At 42.8% G+C, this 27,816-nt stretch overlaps 6 protein-coding genes across 6 annotated transcripts; all 6 read right to left on the bottom strand.

Annotated features, from left to right (window-relative positions):
* Nucleotides 1–475: 475 nt before the first annotated feature.
* Nucleotides 476–16,091, bottom strand: LOC140546643 (uncharacterized). Its single transcript, XM_072670026.1, has 6 exons — nucleotides 15,810–16,091; nucleotides 15,222–15,289; nucleotides 10,675–11,019; nucleotides 8,854–9,267; nucleotides 7,878–8,265; nucleotides 476–832 (listed from the first exon to the last, which is right to left on the bottom strand). Exons 1-6 carry the CDS (start codon nucleotides 16,089–16,091, stop codon nucleotides 476–478), a joined length of 1,854 nt encoding a protein of 617 aa, XP_072526127.1.
* On the bottom strand, nucleotides 9,782–10,405 carry LOC140546854 (histone H1-like). The gene has a single exon (XM_072670275.1). It carries the CDS (start codon nucleotides 10,403–10,405, stop codon nucleotides 9,782–9,784), a length of 624 nt encoding a protein of 207 aa, XP_072526376.1.
* Nucleotides 14,597–14,971, bottom strand: LOC140546855 (histone H2B). The gene has a single exon (XM_072670276.1). It carries the CDS (start codon nucleotides 14,969–14,971, stop codon nucleotides 14,597–14,599), a length of 375 nt encoding a protein of 124 aa, XP_072526377.1.
* Nucleotides 16,092–23,170: 7,079 nt separating the features above from the next.
* Nucleotides 23,171–23,584, bottom strand: LOC140546642 (histone H3). Its single transcript, XM_072670025.1, has one exon. The coding sequence runs from the start codon at nucleotides 23,579–23,581 to the stop codon at nucleotides 23,171–23,173; it is 411 nt and encodes a 136-aa protein (XP_072526126.1). The 5' UTR covers nucleotides 23,582–23,584.
* Nucleotides 23,585–23,636: 52 nt separating this feature from the next.
* LOC140546641 (histone H2A-like) lies at nucleotides 23,637–24,571 on the bottom strand. Its single transcript, XM_072670024.1, has 2 exons — nucleotides 24,189–24,571; nucleotides 23,637–23,757 (listed from the first exon to the last, which is right to left on the bottom strand). The coding sequence occupies exons 1-2, from the start codon at nucleotides 24,569–24,571 to the stop codon at nucleotides 23,637–23,639; spliced, it is 504 nt and encodes a 167-aa protein (XP_072526125.1).
* Nucleotides 24,572–25,116: 545 nt separating this feature from the next.
* Nucleotides 25,117–25,740, bottom strand: LOC140546972 (histone H1-like). The gene has a single exon (XM_072670454.1). The coding sequence runs from the start codon at nucleotides 25,738–25,740 to the stop codon at nucleotides 25,117–25,119; it is 624 nt and encodes a 207-aa protein (XP_072526555.1).
* Between the last annotated feature and the right edge of the window lie 2,076 nt (nucleotides 25,741–27,816).

Here is a 27,816-nt window from a genome sequence, read left to right as displayed (position 1 = left end):
ATCAACGCATACGGGGGAAATTGAAAACTATATGTATTCTTCATATATATAAAATTAGCTTCTTAACCGGGAGATTCATAACCACCATCATTGACTATATTGAAACAAACAAACAAATATGATTCTTGCAACATTCTATCCCGCGCATTCTTAATCTATAGGGCTGTTTTTCTGTTTTTCGGCACAGCGGCGTTGACGGCGATTTTTTTTCTATCAGGATTTATTAAGACATATAGTTCGGATTTAACCAACGCACACGGGGGGCAAAATGGAAAACAATACATATATACAGACATATCTATTATATGTATATATACACATGTATTCTTCCGGTATATTACATTTTAATACAGAGTATGCGGGAGATCGACTGCCTTATTTGATAACAAACTAAGAATAGAAACAGGGTCTTTTGCTGGATTTGTGGGTGGCTCTTAAAAGAGCCGTTGTGTTTAGAGCTGTTCAGGCCGAGCGTTTAACCTCCGAATCCATACAGAGTGCGTCCCTGGCGCTTCAGGGCGTACACCACATCCATAGCGGTGACGGTCTTTCTTTTGGCATGCTCAGTGTACGTGACTGCGTCTCTGATCACGTTTTCCAAGAACACTTTGAGCACACCGCGGGTCTCTTCGTAGATCAGACCGGAGATACGCTTGACGCCACCACGACGAGCCAGACGGCGAATAGCCGGCTTTGTGATACCCTGTATGTTATCGCGAAGCACTTTACGATGACGCTTGGCGCCTCCTTTCCCAAGGCCTTTGCCGCCCTTTCCTCTGCCTGACATCCTCGCTGCTTTTTTTCCCAGTCGACGAGAAGAGAATCTATGAAGCTGGGGAGCCAGAGACACGCCTGTTATACTCCTCTATAGGACCTAAATGAAAGCAAGGGAACCGAGCGACGTCACAGTACATTAGCTCCGCCTCATACTCTGTACGTGTGCAGAACGCTTGTTTTGCTGTACAGCGACTCAAACATGCCTAGACCACTCAAAGATTGCACATAAAGCCACTGAGTGGGTAGCCATACAAAATACAGTATATTAATATTAATTCGGAATTAAATATTAATTCAGTACCCTCTGGATGTACTCATGTTCAAAATTCAAAAAAGTGCTCTTTTTGGATTTCATGTGGGGGGGGGGGAATCAATAGTCAAAGTCAAGCAATAATAGCATCACTTCTCAATGCATTTGCAGCATGTCTTCCTTCTACTGCTTGTAGTTTCACAGTCTGGCCACACAATGGCATCCAGACTCCAAGTGTTCTAAAAAGGAATAAACTAATAATAGTAATAATAATAACGCAGCATACTTTGGATCATGCATAACCTTCACTCTGAATACTTTAACTCATCATGATTTAGCTTCGAAACCTACAGCCTAGCTCCAGACCTGCTTGACCTTATAATTAAAAAGTAAGCTAAACTATAATTAGGAGCTAAAATCACTTCTGAAATAGCTTGGTCTTATGGCGAAATCTTAAAATAAATAAATAAATAGCTGAATGAATTAATAAAATTCAGTGACCTAGGCTTAAGATGAACTTACAGTGACTCAAAGTAGGCTCATACACAGCCTCTGACTCCTTTTCACGAAATTTGAAGTGCATAGGGGCCATGTGACCTTTGTAAATAAACATTTATGCACCGTTTTCTTAGAAAGATTACACACTTGACATTATTATTGTTATTATTGTAGTAATTGATTGTGTGTTTTACCATCCTAAACCGCACTCCAGTACTCTCTAGTGCACTAGGTGAGTATAGAAGCCGTTTTTTCGTGACATCGTGCACTCCACGTGGAGTCGTTTCGGCAACTAGCTAACGAAAATAATCTTTTGTAAACAAAACACTAGCTAGCAAGCTACACAGGCTGCCCAGCTCTGAAAACCAGAAGATAGGCTGCTGGTAGCCGGGTTTAAGCACGACTGTTTCTCCCTCACTTGCTCCAAATAACAATATAGAGAACTACGCACGTGTCCGTAATATCGTTATTTCTGTGATTAATTTTAAGACACCTAGCCATCATGCTACTCTCCAAGGTGGCTTCTCGGTTTCAACCACGACAGTAAACGTATAAATGTTGCTGTATACACCGTTTCATAATAAAACTTGACTGACTCGAGCGAGTGTGTATTTATCTGACAGGTATTTACACTCGCTGGCGTATGTTATTGTTTGTACCATCCGAGTTAGCTAGCATGCTAATCGCTTTGTTAGCTCATGTGTGGACCTGAAAAAGCAAGTTAACTCAAATCACTCAACAGCCACAAATCACGGCTGTATTGCGTACTTTTATGCTACAACCCCGCATGTGGTACTGCACTGTGGTCAACAAATAATGACCCCTCATAATTAGGCTCATATTTGCGCTTTACTGTTTATGCTAGCCGCGTTAGCCACGCTGCTAATCGCTAAGCTGGCTCCAAGCTATGTACAACTCCACACATAGATCCAGCAACGGCAGTTCTACATCAATTTGCTGTGACTGGGTGTACAACTTTAGGCTCTCGGCAAAATCGAGTTATCGGATATCATTATCTATTTCATTTTTGGCAAGTTAGCAAACGTTATCGTGCTAACAACGACACACCGGAGCTAACCAGGGTCCAGTAGTGTAAGGACTAAAAAAAAACGACGTTTCACATGTATGAACATTAAAAGTAGCTAACATATGTCTTAACACGACAAATACCTCGGTCAGCCCTCTGATGGCTGTCGCCATGTGCGCCTCGGTCTCGTATACAACAAAGTCACACTACATCACGCCATTCTAACGTGCGCAGCGTTTATTACACACACACATGACAAAATTAGTCCTTCCTCAATGCACCTGAATATAAATCACATAAATGGCTATTTAGTACTAGGGTTACGACCTTGCAAGCATAAAACAAGCACCCACCAAGATCACCCCACTACTGTACACCATGGCACACGGTTTACTTTTTACTGTGACTGGACGTGCAGTTATCGGATTTCATCATTAGATGAAGATAGATAGATAGATAGATAGATAGATAGATAGATAGATAGATAGATAATCAATAAAACGTCATCTATCGAACTTGTAGTTAGGCATCATGGGAATTGTAGTCCTTGATCTTGACACTACAGGATAAAGACAAATCGTGTCATTGACACATTGACATAAAGACGTTTAAAGAAACACACAAACCAGTACAGGGTTTGTATTTTCTGTCAGAATGAATGAGTATGCATAAAGCAAGCCATATGTCTACAAATGCATGTCTCTCTCTCTCTCTCTCTCTCTCTCTCTCTCTCTCTCTCTCTCTCTCTCTTTCTCTCTCTCTCTCACAAACCACCACTGAAATATTTTTGCACATAAAGTAAATTGAGGCCAACTTAAACTAAACCCACACCATTTGGATTCCTCAGGTTTCCACTATACATCTTCTAATAACAGCCATATTGGTTAGCAGTTAGTGGAAGAGAAAGGAAGGAAAGAAATTGTGGAAAGCAAAGTATGTTGCAGTTAGTGGATGATAAAGCCTTAGACATATGTTGCAGTTAGTGGATGATAAAGAAATTGTGGTGATATAAAGTAAGTGTAAAGCTCATGATGAAGTCAGGGTGAGTGGAAGCAGTTTGGCTTGACCTACCCTTTAGGATTCTGATGGAGTTTCAGGGCTAAGCTTTAAGACTGTGGTCGTAGTACGTGAATGGAGCGTGGATGCCATCTGGTGGTCAAAATGTAAATCTGCAAAATATAAAAAATACATATTTTTTTTTTTGGTCCACAGAGACATTTAAAGAAGCAAAATCAGAAAGAGGAGAAAGAGTTAAATTTGAGAAGCACAAAAAAGCTAATTCACAAGTGAGTACGGCTGACTTTTGATACACCTTTGTTAGCACTTTTGTGTTAATTTGTTACTTACCTATGCCTTGAAGAAAGTCTCTGACCTTGCAGGTTAAAATGATTTTTTGCGCTGATGGTGCATCCGCTTTCCAATTTTTAGCTTTGCCCCACTTGCCTCCAGCTCTTCAGCCAGGTCTTGATAGCAGAGCGGTGTTCTTTATTGATTTATGATTATTATGTTGACCTCAATATAACCTGATGCATACATACATACACATAACCATACAACATAGAATTTAAGGGCTCTAAGGGGAGGAGAACAAAGGTCCTACATAGAACTGCACTACTCTACAGTTTGACTCTTAATGAGAGAATTGTTGGCTTTTTACCTAACTGATAATAAAGTGCCTTAAATAAAGAGTGCTTCTATCAAGCATTCTTTAACTAAAGACATTTTATCAAGATCTGTAAGGAGATAATACAGTATTGAGTATTTTGTTTTCTTCTGCCCTACTTTATCATTAGCATATTGTTAAAACCCAAACAAAATTACGGTGCCCTAAAATAAGTTTTCATTTCATTGCCTGGTAGCATGACAACTGGTTATCCTGCTGGCTACTAAAATGCCCAAAAGTTCCTTGGTAGAACTTAGTAGACTTACTGGAGTTCACAACCATCTGTCATATGTAAAAGCTGTAACATTCACACACATACACGTATACATCTATGTTGTTAGCGTTTGCATTTGCGAGTTTGACCACACGATGGCATCCACGCTCCATCCATGACATATATCCACGATCCCAAAACAACGGTGACGTTTGCAATAGGGCACTTCCTAAATCCCTTACACTGTATACACTACACAGAAGTGCACTTCTCTAGTCAAGTCTTTTAGGCTTCTGATGGAGTTTCAGGGCTAGGCCTCAAGACTGTGGTCATAGTACGTAAATGGAGCGTGGATGCCATCGTGTGGTCAAAATGTAAAACAATTAATCTTGCATTTTTTCTATTTATTTATTGATTTATTTATTGATTTATTTATTTATTTCTTGTCCACGGAGACAATTAAAGAAGCAAAATCAGAAAGAGGAGAAAGAGTTACATTTAAATAGCAGAGAAGCTAACTTACAAGGGAGGAGGCAGTACGGTCGGCTGTCGATAAACTTTTGTTAGCACTTTTGTATTCATTTGTTACTTACCTATGCCTTGAAGAAAGTCTCTGACCTAAACCATGCAGGTTAATTTTTTTTGAGGGTGCGTATGTTTTTCCATATTTTAGCTTTGCTCCACTGGCCTCCAGCTCCTCAGTCAGGTCTTGATAGCAGATGAGTCAATTTTAATTGGCAAGGTTTTGGTCAGAGACCATCTTTAGTTAGGCATCATGGGAATTGTAGTCGTTGATCTAATACACTACAACTTAAAGATATAGTGTCCACAGAGACATTTAAAGAAAGAAAGATCAAACACAAATCGAATAAATGGTATATTATTGCATACAAGGGAAAAGCTCCTAATGAGGCCAACTAAAACTACATGTTTACCCCTTGGATTTCTCTGGCTCGTTTTACATCTTCTAATAAAAGTCATGTTAGATTAGATAAACACAGAGGGAGTTAATGTTGCTTTAAGTAATGTTGCTTTTACCATATGTTGCAGTTAGTGGATGATAAAGAAATATGGAAAGACATTGTGGTAAGCAAAGTAAGTGTAGAGCTCATGATGAAGTCTGGGTGAGTGGAAGCAGTTTGGCTAGACCTACCCCTTAGGCTTCTGATGGAGTTTCAGGGCTAAGCTTTAAGTCTGTGGTCGTAGTACGTGAATGGAGCGTGGATGCCATCTGGTGGTCAAAATGTAAATCTGCAAAATATAAAACAATTCATCTTTTTGATTTTTTGGTCCATGCAGACATTTAAAGAAGCAAAATCAGAAAGAGGAGAAAGAGTTTTTTGTATTCATTTGTTACTTACCTATGCCTTGAAGAAAGTCTCTGACCGAAACCTTGCAGGGTGCGTATGCTTTTCCATATTTTAGCTATAGCAGATGAGCGGTTTTCTTTATTGATTTATGATTATTATGGGAACCTCAATATAAACTGATACACAGAGTTTAAGGGCTCTAAAGAGAAGGAAAGAAAGGTCCTACATAGAAGTGCACTACTCTACAATTTGTCTCAAAGGCTTCTAGCAGTGAGTGAATTGGAGGCTTTTTACCTAACTGCATGCTGTTTGGTTGTCATGATGGCTAATACAGTGCCTTCATTAAAGACAGCTTCTATCAAGCATTCTTCAAAACAAGACATTTTATCTAGTTGTGGAAGGAGGTTATACGGTCTGGAGGTTTTTTTTTTTGTTTTGTTTTGTTTTTTTTTTCCTTCTGTCCGACTTTATCGTTAGCATATTGTTAAAATGAAACCCAAGCCCAAACGACAATCATCCCACAAGACATGTAATTACTTTTTAGATTTATTGGTGCAGTTAACAATCATATTTAATGTGTATAAAATTGCCCTAAATTAAGTTTCCATTTCATTGCCTGGCAGCATGAGAACTGGTAACCATGCTGGCTTCTAAAATGCCCTGAACTGAAGTATGCTTCAATAGAAACATTTTTAAAAATGTACTTTAAAAAACACTAACCAAAATAACACCGCAATACAAATGACTTAGTAGACGTACTGGAGTTCACAACCATCTATCAAATGAAAAAGCTGTAACATTCACACGAATAAATCTAGTTAGTTAACGTTTGCATTTGCCTAGTTTGACCACACGATGGCATCCACGCTCCATCCATGACATATATGCCCATGATCCCAAAACAACGGTGGTCCTTTGCAATGAGCACTTCCAAAAGTCCTTCTATTCACCACACAGAAGAGCACTACTGTACTCAAGGCTCAAAGGCTTCTACTCTCTATTACATAACCGGGTGCATCCTAGGCAGGACAAACACTTTACCCCTGCCAGTATTTATTCACTATTTCTTTTCCCTAGGCTTCTCTAATGATCATTTTACATGTGCTGGGAAGGTTCATTTAATTTGCTCCATACTTCAAGGGTTATACTTCCAGACAAGCTAGACTGTACTAAATAAGGTAATTTTTGAAGTATAGCACAAAACAATACTGACTCAACATTCATTTAATTTTGGCGTTTTTCCCGCTGATCTGGGTTAATTTTACAAACAATGTGACGGGAAACATGAATTTTATAGAGTTAACATATAGAGTAAACATATAATTTTTTAGAGTTAGACATGCCTTGTTCTGGTAGAGGTATTGAAAGAGATTAAAAACAAACAAATAAACAAACATTCCTCTCCGGACTATACACTTACCTCCTTTACTGCTGCCCTAAAAGCAAGCACAAACAACACAGCTGGTCTCGCTTACTCTCTATGCAATCAAACTCATGTTGCATATGTATGAAACGTAAGTACCCCAAATCAAGCTCTCATTATATGAATATACACATACATTGCTCTCTGAAACTGTGCTTGCAGTTGTATAGTTTCACCACGCGGTGGGATCTACGCTCCATCCATGACTAATGCCGTTTGTAATAGGCCAAAACCGGCCTAAACACTACATAGTGTAAAGTGTAGTGTTCTACTGAAAGGGCAGTGGCTTCTACTTTCTGCTGGGGTGAATGAACTGTTTCCAAACTATTAAATATGTATAAACATATTGATAGGTATTAAAAGAAAAGTATTCATATGTATTAAAACACGTTAAATATGGCGATTTTGATGTGAAATGTAGTACAAAACGTTATATATATATAGACACACATATAGAAGTTGTTTTTTTTCCCTAATCTTCACAACCGCTGTCTCACGGCTGGTTTCGCTCGCTCAGTCCTATGGAATTTAGAAGCGTGCGCGTCATAATAGCCTTACATTATATAAACGCAACACCGAGGTGAGGCGGACATTTGCTGTTTCGGCGCGGACACGGGTAGGTGGCTCTTAAAAGAGCCGTTGGGTATTTCAGGTAAACGTCGAAGCGCTCTGTTTAAGCGCGCTCTCCGCGAATACGGCGGGCCAGCTGGATGTCTTTAGGCATGATGGTGACTCTCTTGGCGTGGATAGCGCACAGGTTAGTATCTTCAAACAGACCCACCAAGTACGCCTCGCTGGCCTCCTGCAGGGCCATGACGGCGGAGCTCTGGAAGCGGAGATCAGTCTTGAAGTCCTGAGCGATTTCACGCACTAGGCGCTGAAAGGGCAGCTTACGGATCAGCAGCTCAGTAGATTTCTGGTAGCGGCGGATCTCCCTCAGAGCCACGGTGCCGGGCCTGTAACGGTGAGGCTTTTTCACGCCGCCGGTGGCTGGGGCGCTCTTGCGAGCAGCCTTGGTGGCGAGCTGCTTCCTCGGGGCCTTGCCACCGGTGGACTTACGGGCGGTCTGCTTGGTTCTTGCCATCGCGTTAAACTCTGCTCCTCTCGGGGAAAAGAAAGAGAATGAGTTCTCGCTCGCTTCACATGGCTTTTAAGCTTTCAAGCCGCTTGCCGCTCATTGGGCGTCTTGAAGTTGTCCGTTTCCCATTGGGCGGCCGGCAATGCGTCGGTGACACACTATTGGGCGTCTTCTTTTCAAACCTAAAAGCAAAACGGCGGGCTCCTGTAATACAAAACAACAAAGAAAAAAAAGCATTAAAAGAATATATAATAATAAGAACAATAATATGATCAAACTAATCAATGTACTGTACATTACAGCGAACATTAAACACACTGTGTGTGTGTGTGTGTGTGTGAGAGAGAGCGAGAGAATGTGTGTATACATGCACATATGCATAGGGTGTTGATCTCAGTACGTGAAATATATGAAAAAGGGCAATTGTGTATTGCATGGCAGTGTGTTTATATAATAACTCGGTTCATAAAGCTATTATTTTTTTATGCAATTGGAAATCACGTGAAGAATATGTAGTGTTGTTTGTAAAGGAGCAGCACTTTTCTTAGAAAAAATGGGTGGCTCTTAAAAGAGCCTTTGTGTATAGATAAATCAACGGAGAGCGCCAATTTACTTTGTCTTCACAGTCTTCTCGGTCTTCTTAGGCAGCAGTACAGCCTGAATGTTGGGCAGCACACCACCTTGGGCGATAGTGACTCCTCCGAGCAGTTTGTTCAGCTCCTCGTCGTTACGAACAGCCAGCTGCAGGTGACGGGGGATGATACGGGTCTTCTTGTTGTCGCGGGCGGCGTTGCCAGCCAACTCGAGAATCTCAGCGGTGAGATACTCCAGGACGGCGGCCAAGTAGACGGGAGCGCCGGCGCCGACCCGCTCAGCGTAGTTGCCTTTACGCAGGAGCCTGTGCACACGGCCAACTGGGAACTGCAGTCCGGCGCGGGACGAACGAGTCTTAGCCTTGGCCCTAGCTTTACCACCGGTTTTGCCTCTTCCACTCATGATTCGCGTCAGTCGTGTTCGTCGAACAAAGCTGAAATAATGCACGCCGGCCAACGAGCGCCGTTGATATAGCAAAATCGCCTACGGTCCTATTGGCTAAAAGCTACGCGCACCAACAGCCAATCGCATTTCCGCCGTCAGACTCTAGCGTCCTCCCACCTCTGCTCGCTTTCCTACCCGACCCCCTCCTCCTCTCGTGCTGTGTGTCTGTGTGAGCGAGAGAGAGAAAGGAAGAAAGAAAGAAAACGGGTTAAAGAAAGAAACATTTACCCCCACTCGTGCCCCGCGTTTCCTTTCCCTTTCCCGCTCAAATGTAACACGTATGACCAAACCAAAAAAATATATATATTGATCATATATAATTATTGTGTGGGGAAACTAATGAGAGCTATTTTTGTGTTGTTGAGTGTTTTTTTTTTTTTTAACAATCAATTCATTGTGCAGTAACAAGGGGGGAAAAAGCTGTTTTTTTATGAAACTGTGGGTGGCTCTTAAAAGAGCCGTTGAATAGAGAAACAAGACATGAAGGTAAACGGCGTTACTGTTTACTTCTTCTTAGGGGCAGCCTTTTTCGCCTTCGCCGCCTTGGGCTTAGCTGCTTTAGGCTTGACCGTTTTGGCTTTCTTTGGGCTCTTGGTCGCCTTTTTGGGAGCCGCCGGCTTCTTGGCCTTCTTGGGGCTCTTCGCTGCCTTCTTAGCGGCCGCGACGGGCTTCTTGGCCTTCTTGGGGGATTTCTTAGCCGCAGTGGGTTTCTTGGCTGCTACCTTCTTGGGCTTCTTGGCCGCGGCTGGTTTCTTGGCGGCCGGCTTCTTAGCTTTAGGTGCCGGTTTCTTGGCGGCCGGCTTCTTCTTTGCCTCGGCCTGCTTCTTGTTAAGCTTGAAAGAGCCCGACGCGCCGGTGCCTTTGGTCTGCACCAGAGTGCCCTTGGTGACGAGGCTCTTGACGGCGAGCTTAACGCGTGAGTTGTTCTTCTCGACGTCGTAGCCGCCGGCAGCCAGGGCTTTCTTCAGGGCGGCGAGAGACACGCCGCTCCTCTCCTTGGAAGCCGAGACGGCCTTGACGATGAGCTCGCCCACGCTGGGGCCGGCTTTCTTGGGGCGGGCGGCGGCCTTCTTCTTGGGGGCCTTGGCGGGCGCCGAGGCGGCTGGGGCTGGAGCGACTTCTGCCATTGTTCTGCTTTGCTGTGAGCGCGAGTGAGCACAAACTGCTGCAGCGTTCTGTAGAACCTCCCGCTGCAGCGAGGGGGCCGGCCCTTAAAAGCCACATGAGAACGTTGTAGACTCAACTCGCTCGATGCCGCACAGCCGTGTGGCAGCGACGGTCTCGCACTTGTGTTTTCTCTCGGCGTTTGTCGAGCGAAATATGGGCGAAAGCTCAACTTGGCGAGCGTAGAAATGCTCTTTCGTCTCCGAGAGGCTCCACCGTGTGTTGAGAAGACGGGAAGGGCAGCGTAACGACGCCGCGTTTGATACGGCGCTCACCGAAGCGTGCCACGCTACCGGCGTGCCGAACGGGCGGCGGCGCATTTGGCGTGCTAATCGGTGGAAAACGGCGACAAAAGGTGCCACGAACTGGGCGAGTGTTATCCGGTGCGTTGGAGGAGAGCCTCGGCGAGAGCGTGCTGGGCATCCGAGACGTGGGTGCGTTGTTTTGCTCGTCGTGCGAGGCGACCTTGAGGAGTGTGTAAAGCACAGTGTTGCCGTGTGTGCGCAGTATGACTTCCACCGTCGATGCGTCTTTGTCACCGGCGCTTCCACACTCGGAACGGCTCTCCATAGGTCCCCTAATACGCACTCGTAACACACCCAATATACCATAGCCAAAAATCTCATACTAACCCTAACACAAAATAACTGCATACACCCCCCCAACCCTAAAACACAAAAAACAAAATAACAAAAAAAAAAAGACAAAACTTATTCTAAACATAACAAAAAACAATCATGCCCTTTTTCAAGCCTAATACAAAATAACTGCACCTTCACTCTAACCCCAATACAAAATAAACCCAAGCTCATTTAAACCCTAAAACCCCATTTTTCATTTTAACCCTAATAGAAAATAACCATTTTCTCTCTCCAACCCTAAATAAAATAACCCCATCCTTCCTCCAACCATTATACAAAATCACTCCATCCTCATTCGAACCCCTCACATGAAACAACTCCAATCTCATTCTTGTCCTAAAACAAATTAACCCCATCCCTCCCTCTATCTCAATAAGCAACACACCAAATTATTATTTTTAAACTTTTACTTTCATTTAACCCATTCCATGCAGTCATGACCATTCTACTTAGATGTGCATTCCTCAGTAGGCCGAGGCCATGTGTATCCAAATCATCAGGCTGATGGCTAATGTTGAAACTCACTTTTACTGAACCTTCCTTTGTATCCTAAGGCAAAGGCTTAAGCTCACCGTCACTTTAACTCAATCCACCTTCATCATAAAACTGAGGCCTTTGACCGCCATACTATTTTACTTACTCTACCCTCGTCCTTTTGCATTGCTCCGTCCCTCTACATCAAAAAAATATCTATGAACCTATTCTTGCTCGCTCGAATCTCACCATTAACCTAAGACTTCAACCAAATTCATCTTTTAGTTAACCAAACCAAATAGTCCTAATACAAAATAACTCTGTCCTCCCTCTTAACCTAGTACAACATAACCTTAACATCATTCTAACCATGAAACAAAATAACCCCATCCGCGGTCTAACCCCAAAATAAAATAACCCATTTTTATTCATACTCTAATACAAACCCCACCACCATCTCTCTCCAACCCTAAAATGAAATAACACCATCCTTCCTCCAACCATTATACAAAATCACTCCATCCTCATTCGAACCCCTCACATGAAACAACTCCAATCTCATTCTTGTACTAAAACAAATTAACCCCATCCCTCCCTCTATCCCAATAAGCAACACACCAAATTATTATTTTTAAACTTTTACTTTCATTTAACCCATTCCATGCAGACATGACCATTCTACTTAGATGTGCATTCTTCAGTAGGCCGAGGCCATGTGTATCCAAATCATCAGGCTGATGGCCAATGTTGAAATTCACTTTTTCTGAACCTTCCTAAGGCAAAGGCCTAAGCTCACAGTCACTTTAACACAATCCACCTCCATCATAAACCTGAGGCCTCGTTTACAAAGCTACTGTTACTCACTCTTCCTAGATCACATCTGCACTGAACACACTTTCACCGCCATACTTTTTTTACTTACGCTACCTAAATTTACTTACTCTACCCTCGTCTTTTTGCCTTGCTCCGACCCTCTACATCAAAAGTCTAGCTCTGAACCTATTCTTGCTCGCTCGAATCTCACCATTAACCTAAGGCTTCAACCAAATTCATCTTTTTGTGACCCAACCAAGTAGTCCTAATACAAAATAACTCTGTCCTCCCTCTTCACCTAGTACAACATAACCTTAACAGCATTCTAACCATGAAACCAAATAACCCCATCCGCCGTCTAACCCCAAAATAAAATAACCCATTTTTATTCATACTCTAATAAAAACCCCACCACCTTCTCTCTCCAACCCTAAAATGAAATAACCCCATCCTTCCTCCAACCATTATACAAAATCACTCCATCCTCATTCGAACCCCTCACATGAAACAACTCCAATCTCATTCTTGTCCTAAAACAAATTAACCCCATCCTTCCCTCTATCTCACTAAGCAACACACCAAATAATTATTTTTAAACTTTTACTTTCATTTAACCCATTCCATGCAGTCATGACCATTCTACTTAGATGTGCATTCCTCAGTAGGCCGAGGCCATGTGTATCCAAAACATCAGGCTGATGGCTTATGTTGAAACTGTTTTACTTTTACTGAATCTTCCTTTGTATCCTAAGGCAAAGGCCTAAGCTCACGGTCACTTTAACTCAATCCACCTTCATCATAAACCTGAGGCCTTTGACCGCCATACTATTTTATTTACTCTACCCTCGTCCTTTTGCCTTGCTTCAACCCTCTACATCAAAAGTCTAGCTCTGAACCTATTCTTGCTCGCTCGAATCTCAACATTAACCTAAGGCTTCAACCAAATTCATCTTTTTGTGACCCAACAAAATAGTCCTAATACAAAATAACTCTGTCCTCCCTCTTAACCTAGTACAACATAACCTTAACATCATTCTAACAATGAAACAAAATAACCCCATCCGCCGTCTAACCCCAAAATAAAATAACCCATTTTCATTCATACTCTAATACAAACCCCACCACCTTCTCTCTCCAACCCTAAAATGAAATAACCCCATCCTTCATCCAACCATTATACAAAATCACTCCATCCTCATTCGAACCCCTCACATGAAACTGCAATCTCATTCTTGTCCTAAAACAAATTAACCCCATCCTTCCCTCTATCTCAATAAGCAACACACTAAACTTTTGCTTTCACTTAACCCATTCCATGCAGTCATGACCATTCTACTTAGATGTGCAGTCCTCAGTAGGCCGAGGCCATGTGTATCCGAATCATCAGGCTGATGGCTTATGTTGAAACTCACTTTTACTGAACCTTCCTTTGTATCCTAAGGCAAAGGCCTAAGCTCACGGTCACTTTAACTCAATCCACCTTCATCATAAACCTGAGGCCTCCTTACAAAGCCACTGTTACTCACTCTTCCTAGATCACATCTGCACTAAACACACTTTCACCGCCATACTTTTTTACTTACGCTACCTCAATTTAATTATTCTACCCTCGTCCTTTTGCCTTACTTCGACCCTCTACATCAAAAGCCTTGCTCTGAACCTACTTTTGTTCACTCAAATCCCACCATAAACCTAAGGCTTTAACTAACTTCACCCTTCTGTGACCCAACAAAAAAGGCTTGTGGGAGAGCCTAACCGTATGCCTGGTTATATACACTAGACAGCTTTCATTACAAAGATCAGGTGTGTAATTCTAGGGTTTAAGTCAACCCTAGTATGGTTTCCTGCCTCACTCTTCCCCACCTGTAAGGCTGATCTCCTCTGGACTGGTCTTTCACAGGTGATGTGCAGCTTCATTTATCCCACTTAGCACTACAAGCCCACTCCATACAGTTAGTATGGCACAGTATTTTAGTTTGCTGCTCTGTCCCTGAATCCTAGTACACTATACCAATTAAATGCAAACAAACAATTAAGTAAGTTGATTTACATACATACATCAATAAGTATGTAACAATAAAGGCACTCTCTAATAAATAATAATAATAATAATAATAATAATTAGTATTATAACTTACTTGGTTCTTGAATAAAACTGCTCTTTGGAAGAAACCGTGGGTGGCTCTTAAAAGAGCCGTTGGGTTTGGATTATGCCGCTATCACTATTTACTTGGAGCTCGTGTACTTGGTGACGGCCTTTGTGCCCTCTGACACGGCGTGCTTGGCCAACTCACCGGGAAGGAGCAGACGCACAGCAGTCTGGATCTCCCTAGAGGTGATAGTAGAACGTTTGTTGTAGTGAGCCAAACGAGAAGACTCACCGGCGATGCGCTCGAAGATGTCGTTCACGAACGAGTTCATGATGCCCATCGCTTTAGAGGAGATTCCAGTGTCAGGGTGGACCTGCTTCAGCACCTTGTACACGTAGATGGCATAGCTCTCCTTCCTGGACTTTCTGCGCTTCTTGCCGCCTTTCCCGGCCGTCTTGGTCACGGCTTTCTTGGATCCCTTCTTGGGCGCAGACTTAGCTGGCTCAGGCATACTGCTCCTCGTCGAGTAAGACTGAAGAATGAGGGGGAGGCGATAAGCTCCCACATTATTTAGACTCTAGCATTTTAATTAGACGAGGTACCGCCTCCAGAATGCCGTCCAACGACCATTGGACAACAAATTGTCCGCTCTCTTCTTGCCAACCCCCCACCCTTCATTCCCCTCCCCTCCCCGCCCCTCCCCTCCCAATTCTCCTCTTCCCTTCCCCCTCCCCAGAGCAGCATTCTCTTTGTTCGCCTACCCGCGCATTTTTACCCACCGTGCAGACGGCACATTATTTTTCGCCACAGCGGCGTTGACGGCGATATTCTGAATTTATTCAAACGTTTAATCAACGTATACGGGGGAAATTGAAAACTATATGTATTCTTCATATATATAAAATTAGCTTCTTAACCGGGAGATTCATAACCACCATCATTGACTATATTGAAACAAACAAACAAATATGATTCTTGCAACATTCTATCCCGCGCATTCTTAATCTACAGGGCTGTTTTTCGGCACAGCGGCGTTGACGGCGATTTTTTTTCTATCAGGATTTATTAAGACATATAGTTCGGATTTAACCAACGCACACGGGGGGCAAAATGGAAAACAATACATATAGACAGACATATCTATTATATGTATATATACACACATGTATTCTTCCGGTATATTACATTTTAATACAGAGTATGCGGGAGATCGACTGCCTTATTTGATAACAAACTAAGAATAGAAACAGGCTCTTTTGCTGGATTTGTGGGTGGCTCTTAAAAGAGCCGTTGTGTTTAGAGCTGTTCAGGCCGAGCGTTTAACCTCCGAATCCATACAGAGTGCGTCCCTGGCGCTTCAGGGCGTACACCACATCCATAGCGGTGACGGTCTTTCTTTTGGCATGCTCAGTGTACGTGACTGCGTCTCTGATCACGTTTTCCAAGAACACTTTGAGCACACCGCGGGTCTCTTCGTAGATCAGACCGGAGATACGCTTGACGCCACCACGACGAGCCAGACGGCGAATAGCCGGCTTTGTGATACCCTGGATGTTATCGCGAAGCACTTTACGATGACGCTTGGCGCCTCCTTTCCCAAGGCCTTTGCCGCCCTTTCCTCTGCCTGACATCCTCGCTGCTTCTTTTCCCAGTCGACGAGAAGAGAATCTATGAAGCTGGGGAGCCAGAGACACGCCTGTTATACTCCTCTATAGGACCTAAATGAAAGCAAGGGAACCGAGCGACGTCACAGTACATTAGCTCCGCCTCATACTCTGTACGTGGGCAGAACGCTTGTTTTGCTGTACAGCGACTCAAACATGCCTAGACCACTCAAAGATTGCACATAAAGCCACTGAGTGGGTAGCCATACAAAATACAGCATATTAATATTAATTCGGAATTAAATATTAATTCAGTACCCTCTGGATGTACTCATGTTCAAAATTCAAAAAAGTGCTCTTTTTGGATTTCATGTGGATTTCATTAACATGTGGTGTACATGGGGGGGGGGAATCAATAGTCAAAGTCAAGCAATAATAGCATCACTTCTCAATGCATTTGCAGCATGTCTTCCTTCTACTGCTTGTAGTTTCACAGTCTGGCCACACAATGGCATCCAGACTCCAAGTGTTCTAAAAAGGAATAAACTAATAATAGTAATAATAATAACGCAGCATACTTTGGATCATGCATAACCTTCACTCTGAATACTTTAACTCATCATGATTTAGCTTCGAAACCTACAGCCTAGCTCCAGACCTGCTTGACCTTATAATTAAAAAGTAAGCTAAACTATAATTAGGAGCTAAAATCACTTCTGAAATAGCTTGGTCTTATGGCGAAATCTTAAAATAAATAAATAAATAGCTGAATGAATTAATAAAATTCAGTGACCTAGGCTTAAGATGAACTTACAGTGACTCAAAGTAGGCTCATACACAGCCTCTGACTCCTTTTCACGAAATTTGAAGTGCATAGGGGCCATGTGACCTTTGTAAATAAACATTTATGCACCGTTTTCTTAGAAAGATTACACACTTGACATTATTATTGTTATTATTGTAGTAATTGATTGTGTGTTTTACCATCCTAAACCGCACTCCAGTACTCTCTAGTGCACTAGGTGAGTATAGAAGCCGTTTTTTCGTGACATCGTGCACTCCACGTGGAGTCGTTTCGGCAACTAGCTAACGAAAATAATCTTTTGTAAACAAAACACTAGCTAGCAAGCTACACAGGCTGCCCAGCTCTGAAAACCAGAAGATAGGCTGCTGGTAGCCGGGTTTAAGCACGACTGTTTCTCCCTCACTTGCTCCAAATAACAATATAGAGAACTACGCACGTGTCCGTAATATCGTTATTTCTGTGATTAATTTTAAGACACCTAGCCATCATGCTACTCTCCAAGGTGGCTTCTCGGTTTCAACCACGACAGTAAACGTATAAATGTTGCTGTATACACCGTTTCATAATAAAACTTGACTGACTCGAGCGAGTGTGTATTTATCTGACAGGTATTTACACTCGCTGGCGTATGTTATTGTTTGTACCATCCGAGTTAGCTAGCATGCTAATCGCTTTGTTAGCTCATGTGTGGACCTGAAAAAGCAAGTTAACTCAAATCACTCAACAGCCACAAATCACGGCTGTATTGCGTACTTTTATGCTACAACCCCGCATGTGGTACTGCACTGTGGTCAACAAATAATGACCCCTCATAATTAGGCTCATATTTGCGCTTTACTGTTTATGCTAGCCGCGTTAGCCACGCTGCTAATCGCTAAGCTGGCTCCAAGCTATGTACAACTCCACACATAGATCCAGCAACGGCAGTTCTACATCAATTTGCTGTGACTGGGTGTACAACTTTAGGCTCTCGGCAAAATCGAGTTATCGGATATCATTATCTATTTCATTTTTGGCAAGTTAGCAAACGTTATCGTGCTAACAACGACACACCGGAGCTAACCAGGGTCCAGTAGTGTAAGGACTAAAAAAAAACGACGTTTCACATGTATGAACATTAAAAGTAGCTAACATATGTCTTAACACGACAAATACCTCGGTCAGCCCTCTGATGGCTGTCGCCATGTGCGCCTCGGTCTCGTATACAACAAAGTCACACTACATCACGCCATTCTAACGTGCGCAGCGTTTATTACACACACACATGACAAAATTAGTCCTTCCTCAATGCACCTGAATATAAATCACATAAATGGCTATTTAGTACTAGGGTTACGACCTTGCAAGCATAAAACAAGCACCCACGAAGATCACCCCACTACTGTACACCATGGCACACGGTTTACTTTTTACTGTGACTGGACGTGCAGTTATCGGATTTCATCATTAGATGAAGATAGATAGATAGATAGATAGATAGATAGATAGATAGATAGATAGATAGATAATCAATAAAACGTCATCTATCGAACTTGTAGTTAGGCATCATGGGAATTGTAGTCCTTGATCTTGACACTACAGGATAAAGACAAATCGTGTCATTGACACATTGACATAAAGACGTTTAAAGAAACACACAAACCAGTACAGGGTTTGTATTTTCTGTCAGAATGAATGAGTATGCATAAAGCAAGCCATATGTCTACAAATGCATGTCTCTCTCTCTCTCTCTCTCTCTCTCTCTCTCTCTCTCTCTCTCTCTCTCTCTTTCTCTCTCTCTCTCACAAACCACCACTGAAATATTTTTGCACATAAAGTAAATTGAGGCCAACTTAAACTAAACCCACACCATTTGGATTCCTCAGGTTTCCACTATACATCTTCTAATAACAGCCATATTGGTTAGCAGTTAGTGGAAGAGAAAGGAAGGAAAGAAATTGTGGAAAGCAAAGTATGTTGCAGTTAGTGGATGATAAAGCCTTAGACATATGTTGCAGTTAGTGGATGATAAAGAAATTGTGGTGATATAAAGTAAGTGTAAAGCTCATGATGAAGTCAGGGTGAGTGGAAGCAGTTTGGCTTGACCTACCCTTTAGGATTCTGATGGAGTTTCAGGGCTAAGCTTTAAGACTGTGGTCGTAGTACGTGAATGGAGCGTGGATGCCATCTGGTGGTCAAAATGTAAATCTGCAAAATATAAAAAATACATATTTTTTTTTTTGGTCCACAGAGACATTTAAAGAAGCAAAATCAGAAAGAGGAGAAAGAGTTAAATTTGAGAAGCACAAAAAAGCTAATTCACAAGTGAGTACGGCTGACTTTTGATACACCTTTGTTAGCACTTTTGTGTTAATTTGTTACTTACCTATGCCTTGAAGAAAGTCTCTGACCTTGCAGGTTAAAATGATTTTTTGCGCTGATGGTGCATCCGCTTTCCAATTTTTAGCTTTGCCCCACTTGCCTCCAGCTCTTCAGCCAGGTCTTGATAGCAGAGCGGTGTTCTTTATTGATTTATGATTATTATGTTGACCTCAATATAACCTGATGCATACATACATACACATAACCATACAACATAGAATTTAAGGGCTCTAAGGGGAGGAGAACAAAGGTCCTACATAGAACTGCACTACTCTACAGTTTGACTCTTAATGAGAGAATTGTTGGCTTTTTACCTAACTGATAATAAAGTGCCTTAAATAAAGAGTGCTTCTATCAAGCATTCTTTAACTAAAGACATTTTATCAAGATCTGTAAGGAGATAATACAGTATTGAGTATTTTGTTTTCTTCTGCCCTACTTTATCATTAGCATATTGTTAAAACCCAAACAAAATTACGGTGCCCTAAAATAAGTTTTCATTTCATTGCCTGGTAGCATGACAACTGGTTATCCTGCTGGCTACTAAAATGCCCAAAAGTTCCTTGGTAGAACTTAGTAGACTTACTGGAGTTCACAACCATCTGTCATATGTAAAAGCTGTAACATTCACACACATACACGTATACATCTATGTTGTCAGCGTTTGCATTTGCGAGTTTGACCACACGATGGCATCCACGCTCCATCCATGACATATATCCACGATCCCAAAACAACGGTGACGTTTGCAATAGGGCACTTCCTAAATCCCTTACACTGTATACACTACACAGAAGTGCACTTCTCTAGTCAAGTCTTTTAGGCTTCTGATGGAGTTTCAGGGCTAGGCCTCAAGACTGTGGTCATAGTACGTAAATGGAGCGTGGATGCCATCGTGTGGTCAAAATGTAAAACAATTAATCTTGCATTTTTTCTATTTATTTATTGATTTATTTATTGATTTATTTATTTATTTCTTGTCCACGGAGACAATTAAAGAAGCAAAATCAGAAAGAGGAGAAAGAGTTACATTTAAATAGCAGAGAAGCTAACTTACAAGGGAGGAGGCAGTACGGTCGGCTGTTGATAAACTTTTGTTAGCACTTTTGTATTCATTTGTTACTTACCTATGCCTTGAAGAAAGTCTCTGACCTAAACCATGCAGGTTAATTTTTTTTGAGGGTGCGTATGTTTTTCCATATTTTAGCTTTGCTCCACTGGCCTCCAGCTCCTCAGTCAGGTCTTGATAGCAGATGAGTCAATTTTAATTGGCAAGGTTTTGGTCAGAGACCATCTTTAGTTAGGCATCATGGGAATTGTAGTCGTTGATCTAATACACTACAACTTAAAGATATAGTGTCCACAGAGACATTTAAAGAAAGAAAGATCAAACACAAATCGAATAAATGGTATATTATTGCATACAAGGGAAAAGCTCCTAATGAGGCCAACTAAAACTACATGTTTACCCCTTGGATTTCTCTGGCTCGTTTTACATCTTCTAATAAAAGTCATGTTAGATTAGATAAACACAGAGGGAGTTAATGTTGCTTTAAGTAATGTTGCTTTTACCATATGTTGCAGTTAGTGGATGATAAAGAAATATGGAAAGACATTGTGGTAAGCAAAGTAAGTGTAGAGCTCATGATGAAGTCTGGGTGAGTGGAAGCAGTTTGGCTAGACCTACCCCTTAGGCTTCTGATGGAGTTTCAGGGCTAAGCTTTAAGTCTGTGGTCGTAGTACGTGAATGGAGCGTGGATGCCATCTGGTGGTCAAAATGTAAATCTGCAAAATATAAAACAATTCATCTTTTTGATTTTTTGGTCCATGCAGACATTTAAAGAAGCAAAATCAGAAAGAGGAGAAAGAGTTTTTTGTATTCATTTGTTACTTACCTATGCCTTGAAGAAAGTCTCTGACCGAAACCTTGCAGGGTGCGTATGCTTTTCCATATTTTAGCTATAGCAGATGAGCGGTTTTCTTTATTGATTTATGATTATTATGGGAACCTCAATATAAACTGATACACAGAGTTTAAGGGCTCTAAAGAGAAGGAAAGAAAGGTCCTACATAGAAGTGCACTACTCTACAATTTGTCTCAAAGGCTTCTAGCAGTGAGTGAATTGGAGGCTTTTTACCTAACTGCATGCTGTTTGGTTGTCATGATGGCTAATACAGTGCCTTCATTAAAGACAGCTTCTATCAAGCATTCTTCAAAACAAGACATTTTATCTAGTTGTGGAAGGAGGTTATACGGTCTGGAGGTTTTTTTTTTTGTTTTGTTTTGTTTTTTTTTTCCTTCTGTCCGACTTTATCGTTAGCATATTGTTAAAATGAAACCCAAGCCCAAACGACAATCATCCCACAAGACATGTAATTACTTTTTAGATTTATTGGTGCAGTTAACAATCATATTTAATGTGTATAAAATTGCCCTAAATTAAGTTTCCATTTCATTGCCTGGCAGCATGAGAACTGGTAACCATGCTGGCTTCTAAAATGCCCTGAACTGAAGTATGCTTCAATAGAAACATTTTTAAAAATGTACTTTAAAAAACACTAACCAAAATAACACCGCAATACAAATGACTTAGTAGACGTACTGGAGTTCACAACCATCTATCAAATGAAAAAGCTGTAACATTCACACGAATAAATCTAGTTAGTTAACGTTTGCATTTGCCTAGTTTGACCACACGATGGCATCCACGCTCCATCCATGACATATATGCCCATGATCCCAAAACAACGGTGGTCCTTTGCAATGAGCACTTCCAAAAGTCCTTCTATTCACCACACAGAAGAGCACTACTGTACTCAAGGCTCAAAGGCTTCTACTCTCTATTACATAACCGGGTGCATCCTAGGCAGGACAAACACTTTACCCCTGCCAGTATTTATTCACTATTTCTTTTCCCTAGGCTTCTCTAATGATCATTTTACATGTGCTGGGAAGGTTCATTTAATTTGCTCCATACTTCAAGGGTTATACTTCCAGACAAGCTAGACTGTACTAAATAAGGTAATTTTTGAAGTATAGCACAAAACAATACTGACTCAACATTCATTTAATTTTGGCGTTTTTCCCGCTGATCTGGGTTAATTTTACAAACAATGTGACGGGAAACATGAATTTTATAGAGTTAACATATAGAGTAAACATATAATTTTTTAGAGTTAGACATGCCTTGTTCTGGTAGAGGTATTGAAAGAGATTAAAAACAAACAAATAAACAAACATTCCTCTCCGGACTATACACTTACCTCCTTTACTGCTGCCCTAAAAGCAAGCACAAACAACACAGCTGGTCTCGCTTACTCTCTATGCAATCAAACTCATGTTGCATATGTATGAAACGTAAGTACCCCAAATCAAGCTCTCATTATATGAATATACACATACATTGCTCTCTGAAACTGATCTTGCAGTTGTATAGTTTCACCACGCGGTGGGATCTACGCTCCATCCATGACTAATGCCGTTTGTAATAGGCCAAAACCGGCCTAAACACTACATAGTGTAAAGTGTAGTGTTCTACTGAAAGGGCAGTGGCTTCTACTTTCTGCTGGGGTGAATGAACTGTTTCCAAACTATTAAATATGTATAAACATATTGATAGGTATTAAAAGAAAAGTATTCATATGTATTAAAACACGTTAAATATGGCGATTTTGATGTGAAATGTAGTACAAAACGTTATATATATATAGACACACATATAGAAGTTGTTTTTTTTCCCTAATCTTCACAACCACTGTCTCACGGCTGGTTTCGCTCGCTCAGTCCTATGGAATTTAGAAGCGTGCGCGTCATAATAGCCTTACATTATATAAACGCAACACCGAGGTGAGGCGGACATTTGCTGTTTCGGCGCGGACACGGGTAGGTGGCTCTTAAAAGAGCCGTTGGGTATTTCAGGTAAACGTCGAAGCGCTCTGTTTAAGCGCGCTCTCCGCGAATACGGCGGGCCAGCTGGATGTCTTTAGGCATGATGGTGACTCTCTTGGCGTGGATAGCGCACAGGTTAGTATCTTCAAACAGACCCACCAAGTACGCCTCGCTGGCCTCCTGCAGGGCCATGACGGCGGAGCTCTGGAAGCGGAGATCAGTCTTGAAGTCCTGAGCGATTTCACGCACTAGGCGCTGAAAGGGCAGCTTACGGATCAGCAGCTCAGTAGATTTCTGGTAGCGGCGGATCTCCCTCAGAGCCACGGTGCCGGGCCTGTAACGGTGAGGCTTTTTCACGCCGCCGGTGGCTGGGGCGCTCTTGCGAGCAGCCTTGGTGGCGAGCTGCTTCCTCGGGGCCTTGCCACCGGTGGACTTACGGGCGGTCTGCTTGGTTCTTGCCATCGCGTTAAACTCTGCTCCTCTCGGGGAAAAGAAAGAGAATGAGTTCTCGCTCGCTTCACATGGCTTTTAAGCTTTCAAGCCGCTTGCCGCTCATTGGGCGTCTTGAAGTTGTCCGTTTCCCATTGGGCGGCCGGCAATGCGTCGGTGACACACTATTGGGCGTCTTCTTTTCAAACCTAAAAGCAAAACGGCGGGCTCCTGTAATACAAAACAACAAAGAAAAAAAAGCATTAAAAGAATATATAATAATAAGAACAATAATATGATCAAACTAATCAATGTACTGTACATTACAGCGAACATTAAACACACTGTGTGTGTGTGTGTGTGTGTGAGAGAGAGCGAGAGAATGTGTGTATACATGCACATATGCATAGGGTGTTGATCTCAGTACGTGAAATATATGAAAAAGGGCAATTGTGTATTGCATGGCAGTGTGTTTATATAATAACTCGGTTCATAAAGCTATTATTTTTTTATGCAATTGGAAATCACGTGAAGAATATGTAGTGTTGTTTGTAAAGGAGCAGCACTTTTCTTAGAAAAAATGGGTGGCTCTTAAAAGAGCCTTTGTGTATAGATAAATCAACGGAGAGCGCCAATTTACTTTGTCTTCACAGTCTTCTCGGTCTTCTTAGGCAGCAGTACAGCCTGAATGTTGGGCAGCACACCACCTTGGGCGATAGTGACTCCTCCGAGCAGTTTGTTCAGCTCCTCGTCGTTACGAACAGCCAGCTGCAGGTGACGGGGGATGATACGGGTCTTCTTGTTGTCGCGGGCGGCGTTGCCAGCCAACTCGAGAATCTCAGCGGTGAGATACTCCAGGACGGCGGCCAAGTAGACGGGAGCGCCGGCGCCGACCCGCTCAGCGTAGTTGCCTTTACGCAGGAGCCTGTGCACACGGCCAACTGGGAACTGCAGTCCGGCGCGGGACGAACGAGTCTTAGCCTTGGCCCTAGCTTTACCACCGGTTTTGCCTCTTCCACTCATGATTCGCGTCAGTCGTGTTCGTCGAACAAAGCTGAAATAATGCACGCCGGCCAACGAGCGCCGTTGATATAGCAAAATCGCCTACGGTCCTATTGGCTAAAAGCTACGCGCACCAACAGCCAATCGCATTTCCGCCGTCAGACTCTAGCGTCCTCCCACCTCTGCTCGCTTTCCTACCCGACCCCCTCCTCCTCTCGTGCTGTGTGTCTGTGTGAGCGAGAGAGAGAAAGGAAGAAAGAAAGAAAACGGGTTAAAGAAAGAAACATTTACCCCCACTCGTGCCCCGCGTTTCCTTTCCCTTTCCCGCTCAAATGTAACACGTATGACCAAACCAAAAAAATATATATATTGATCATATATAATTATTGTGTGGGGAAACTAATGAGAGCTATTTTTGTGTTGTTGAGTGTTTTTTTTTTTTTTAACAATCAATTCATTGTGCAGTAACAAGGGGGGAAAAAGCTGTTTTTTTATGAAACTGTGGGTGGCTCTTAAAAGAGCCGTTGAATAGAGAAACAAGACATGAAGGTAAACGGCGTTACTGTTTACTTCTTCTTAGGGGCAGCCTTTTTCGCCTTCGCCGCCTTGGGCTTAGCTGCTTTAGGCTTGACCGTTTTGGCTTTCTTTGGGCTCTTGGTCGCCTTTTTGGGAGCCGCCGGCTTCTTGGCCTTCTTGGGGCTCTTCGCTGCCTTCTTAGCGGCCGCGACGGGCTTCTTGGCCTTCTTGGGGGATTTCTTAGCCGCAGTGGGTTTCTTGGCTGCTACCTTCTTGGGCTTCTTGGCCGCGGCTGGTTTCTTGGCGGCCGGCTTCTTAGCTTTAGGTGCCGGTTTCTTGGCGGCCGGCTTCTTCTTTGCCTCGGCCTGCTTCTTGTTAAGCTTGAAAGAGCCCGACGCGCCGGTGCCTTTGGTCTGCACCAGAGTGCCCTTGGTGACGAGGCTCTTGACGGCGAGCTTAACGCGTGAGTTGTTCTTCTCGACGTCGTAGCCGCCGGCAGCCAGGGCTTTCTTCAGGGCGGCGAGAGACACGCCGCTCCTCTCCTTGGAAGCCGAGACGGCCTTGACGATGAGCTCGCCCACGCTGGGGCCGGCTTTCTTGGGGCGGGCGGCGGCCTTCTTCTTGGGGGCCTTGGCGGGCGCCGAGGCGGCTGGGGCTGGAGCGACTTCTGCCATTGTTCTGCTTTGCTGTGAGCGCGAGTGAGCACAAACTGCTGCAGCGTTCTGTAGAACCTCCCGCTGCAGCGAGGGGGCCGGCCCTTAAAAGCCACATGAGAACGTTGTAGACTCAACTCGCTCGATGCCGCACAGCCGTGTGGCAGCGACGGTCTCGCACTTGTGTTTTCTCTCGGCGTTTGTCGAGCGAAATATGGGCGAAAGCTCAACTTGGCGAGCGTAGAAATGCTCTTTCGTCTCCGAGAGGCTCCACCGTGTGTTGAGAAGACGGGAAGGGCAGCGTAACGACGCCGCGTTTGATACGGCGCTCACCGAAGCGTGCCACGCTACCGGCGTGCCGAACGGGCGGCGGCGCATTTGGCGTGCTAATCGGTGGAAAACGGCGACAAAAGGTGCCACGAACTGGGCGAGTGTTATCCGGTGCGTTGGAGGAGAGCCTCGGCGAGAGCGTGCTGGGCATCCGAGACGTGGGTGCGTTGTTTTGCTCGTCGTGCGAGGCGACCTTGAGGAGTGTGTAAAGCACAGTGTTGCCGTGTGTGCGCAGTATGACTTCCACCGTCGATGCGTCTTTGTCACCGGCGCTTCCACACTCGGAACGGCTCTCCATAGGTCCCCTAATACGCACTCGTAACACACCCAATATACCATAGCCAAAAATCTCATACTAACCCTAACACAAAATAACTGCATACACCCCCCCAACCCTAAAACACAAAAAACAAAATAACAAAAAAAAAAAGACAAAACTTATTCTAAACATAACAAAAAACAATCATGCCCTTTTTCAAGCCTAATACAAAATAACTGCACCTTCACTCTAACCCCAATACAAAATAAACCCAAGCTCATTTAAACCCTAAAACCCCATTTTTCATTTTAACCCTAATAGAAAATAACCATTTTCTCTCTCCAACCCTAAATAAAATAACCCCATCCTTCCTCCAACCATTATACAAAATCACTCCATCCTCATTCGAACCCCTCACATGAAACAACTCCAATCTCATTCTTGTCCTAAAACAAATTAACCCCATCCCTCCCTCTATCTCAATAAGCAACACACCAAATTATTATTTTTAAACTTTTACTTTCATTTAACCCATTCCATGCAGTCATGACCATTCTACTTAGATGTGCATTCCTCAGTAGGCCGAGGCCATGTGTATCCAAATCATCAGGCTGATGGCTAATGTTGAAACTCACTTTTACTGAACCTTCCTTTGTATCCTAAGGCAAAGGCTTAAGCTCACCGTCACTTTAACTCAATCCACCTTCATCATAAAACTGAGGCCTTTGACCGCCATACTATTTTACTTACTCTACCCTCGTCCTTTTGCATTGCTCCGTCCCTCTACATCAAAAAAATATCTATGAACCTATTCTTGCTCGCTCGAATCTCACCATTAACCTAAGACTTCAACCAAATTCATCTTTTAGTTAACCAAACCAAATAGTCCTAATACAAAATAACTCTGTCCTCCCTCTTAACCTAGTACAACATAACCTTAACATCATTCTAACCATGAAACAAAATAACCCCATCCGCGGTCTAACCCCAAAATAAAATAACCCATTTTTATTCATACTCTAATACAAACCCCACCACCATCTCTCTCCAACCCTAAAATGAAATAACACCATCCTTCCTCCAACCATTATACAAAATCACTCCATCCTCATTCGAACCCCTCACATGAAACAACTCCAATCTCATTCTTGTACTAAAACAAATTAACCCCATCCCTCCCTCTATCCCAATAAGCAACACACCAAATTATTATTTTTAAACTTTTACTTTCATTTAACCCATTCCATGCAGACATGACCATTCTACTTAGATGTGCATTCTTCAGTAGGCCGAGGCCATGTGTATCCAAATCATCAGGCTGATGGCCAATGTTGAAATTCACTTTTTCTGAACCTTCCTAAGGCAAAGGCCTAAGCTCACAGTCACTTTAACACAATCCACCTCCATCATAAACCTGAGGCCTCGTTTACAAAGCTACTGTTACTCACTCTTCCTAGATCACATCTGCACTGAACACACTTTCACCGCCATACTTTTTTTACTTACGC

This window comes from Salminus brasiliensis, chromosome 24 (assembly GCF_030463535.1).
Source record: "Salminus brasiliensis chromosome 24, fSalBra1.hap2, whole genome shotgun sequence".
Lineage (NCBI taxonomy): Eukaryota > Metazoa > Chordata > Actinopteri > Characiformes > Bryconidae > Salminus > Salminus brasiliensis.
The sequence above is the reverse complement of the archived record's forward strand: the minus strand, read 5'-3'. Positions and strand labels throughout refer to the sequence as shown.

What these genes read in the sequence shown, in the direction of transcription:
- LOC140546854 (XM_072670275.1), bottom strand. Translation starts at nt 10,405, where the DNA reads ATGGCAGAAGTCGCTCCAGCCCCAGCCGCCTCGGCGCCCGCCAAGGCC.
- LOC140546855 (XM_072670276.1), bottom strand. Translation starts at nt 14,971, where the DNA reads ATGCCTGAGCCAGCTAAGTCTGCGCCCAAGAAGGGATCCAAGAAAGCC.
- LOC140546643 (XM_072670026.1), bottom strand. Translation starts at nt 16,091, where the DNA reads ATGTCAGGCAGAGGAAAGGGCGGCAAAGGCCTTGGGAAAGGAGGCGCC. An exon ending in CGGTGGGTAAAAATGCGCGG is followed by an intron (nt 11,020 to 15,221) that starts GTAGGCGAACAA and finishes AGTGCGTATTAG; the next exon opens with GGGACCTATGGAGAGCCGTT. An exon ending in GAGAAGACTGTGAAGACAAA is followed by an intron (nt 8,266 to 8,853) that starts GTAAATTGGCGC and finishes CTTTTCCCCGAG; the next exon opens with AGGAGCAGAGTTTAACGCGA.
- LOC140546642 (XM_072670025.1), bottom strand. Translation starts at nt 23,581, where the DNA reads ATGGCAAGAACCAAGCAGACCGCCCGTAAGTCCACCGGTGGCAAGGCC.
- LOC140546641 (XM_072670024.1), bottom strand. Translation starts at nt 24,571, where the DNA reads ATGAGTGGAAGAGGCAAAACCGGTGGTAAAGCTAGGGCCAAGGCTAAG. An exon ending in GAGAAGACTGTGAAGACAAA is followed by an intron (nt 23,758 to 24,188) that starts GTAAATTGGCGC and finishes TTTTGCTTTTAG; the next exon opens with GTTTGAAAAGAAGACGCCCA.
- LOC140546972 (XM_072670454.1), bottom strand. Translation starts at nt 25,740, where the DNA reads ATGGCAGAAGTCGCTCCAGCCCCAGCCGCCTCGGCGCCCGCCAAGGCC.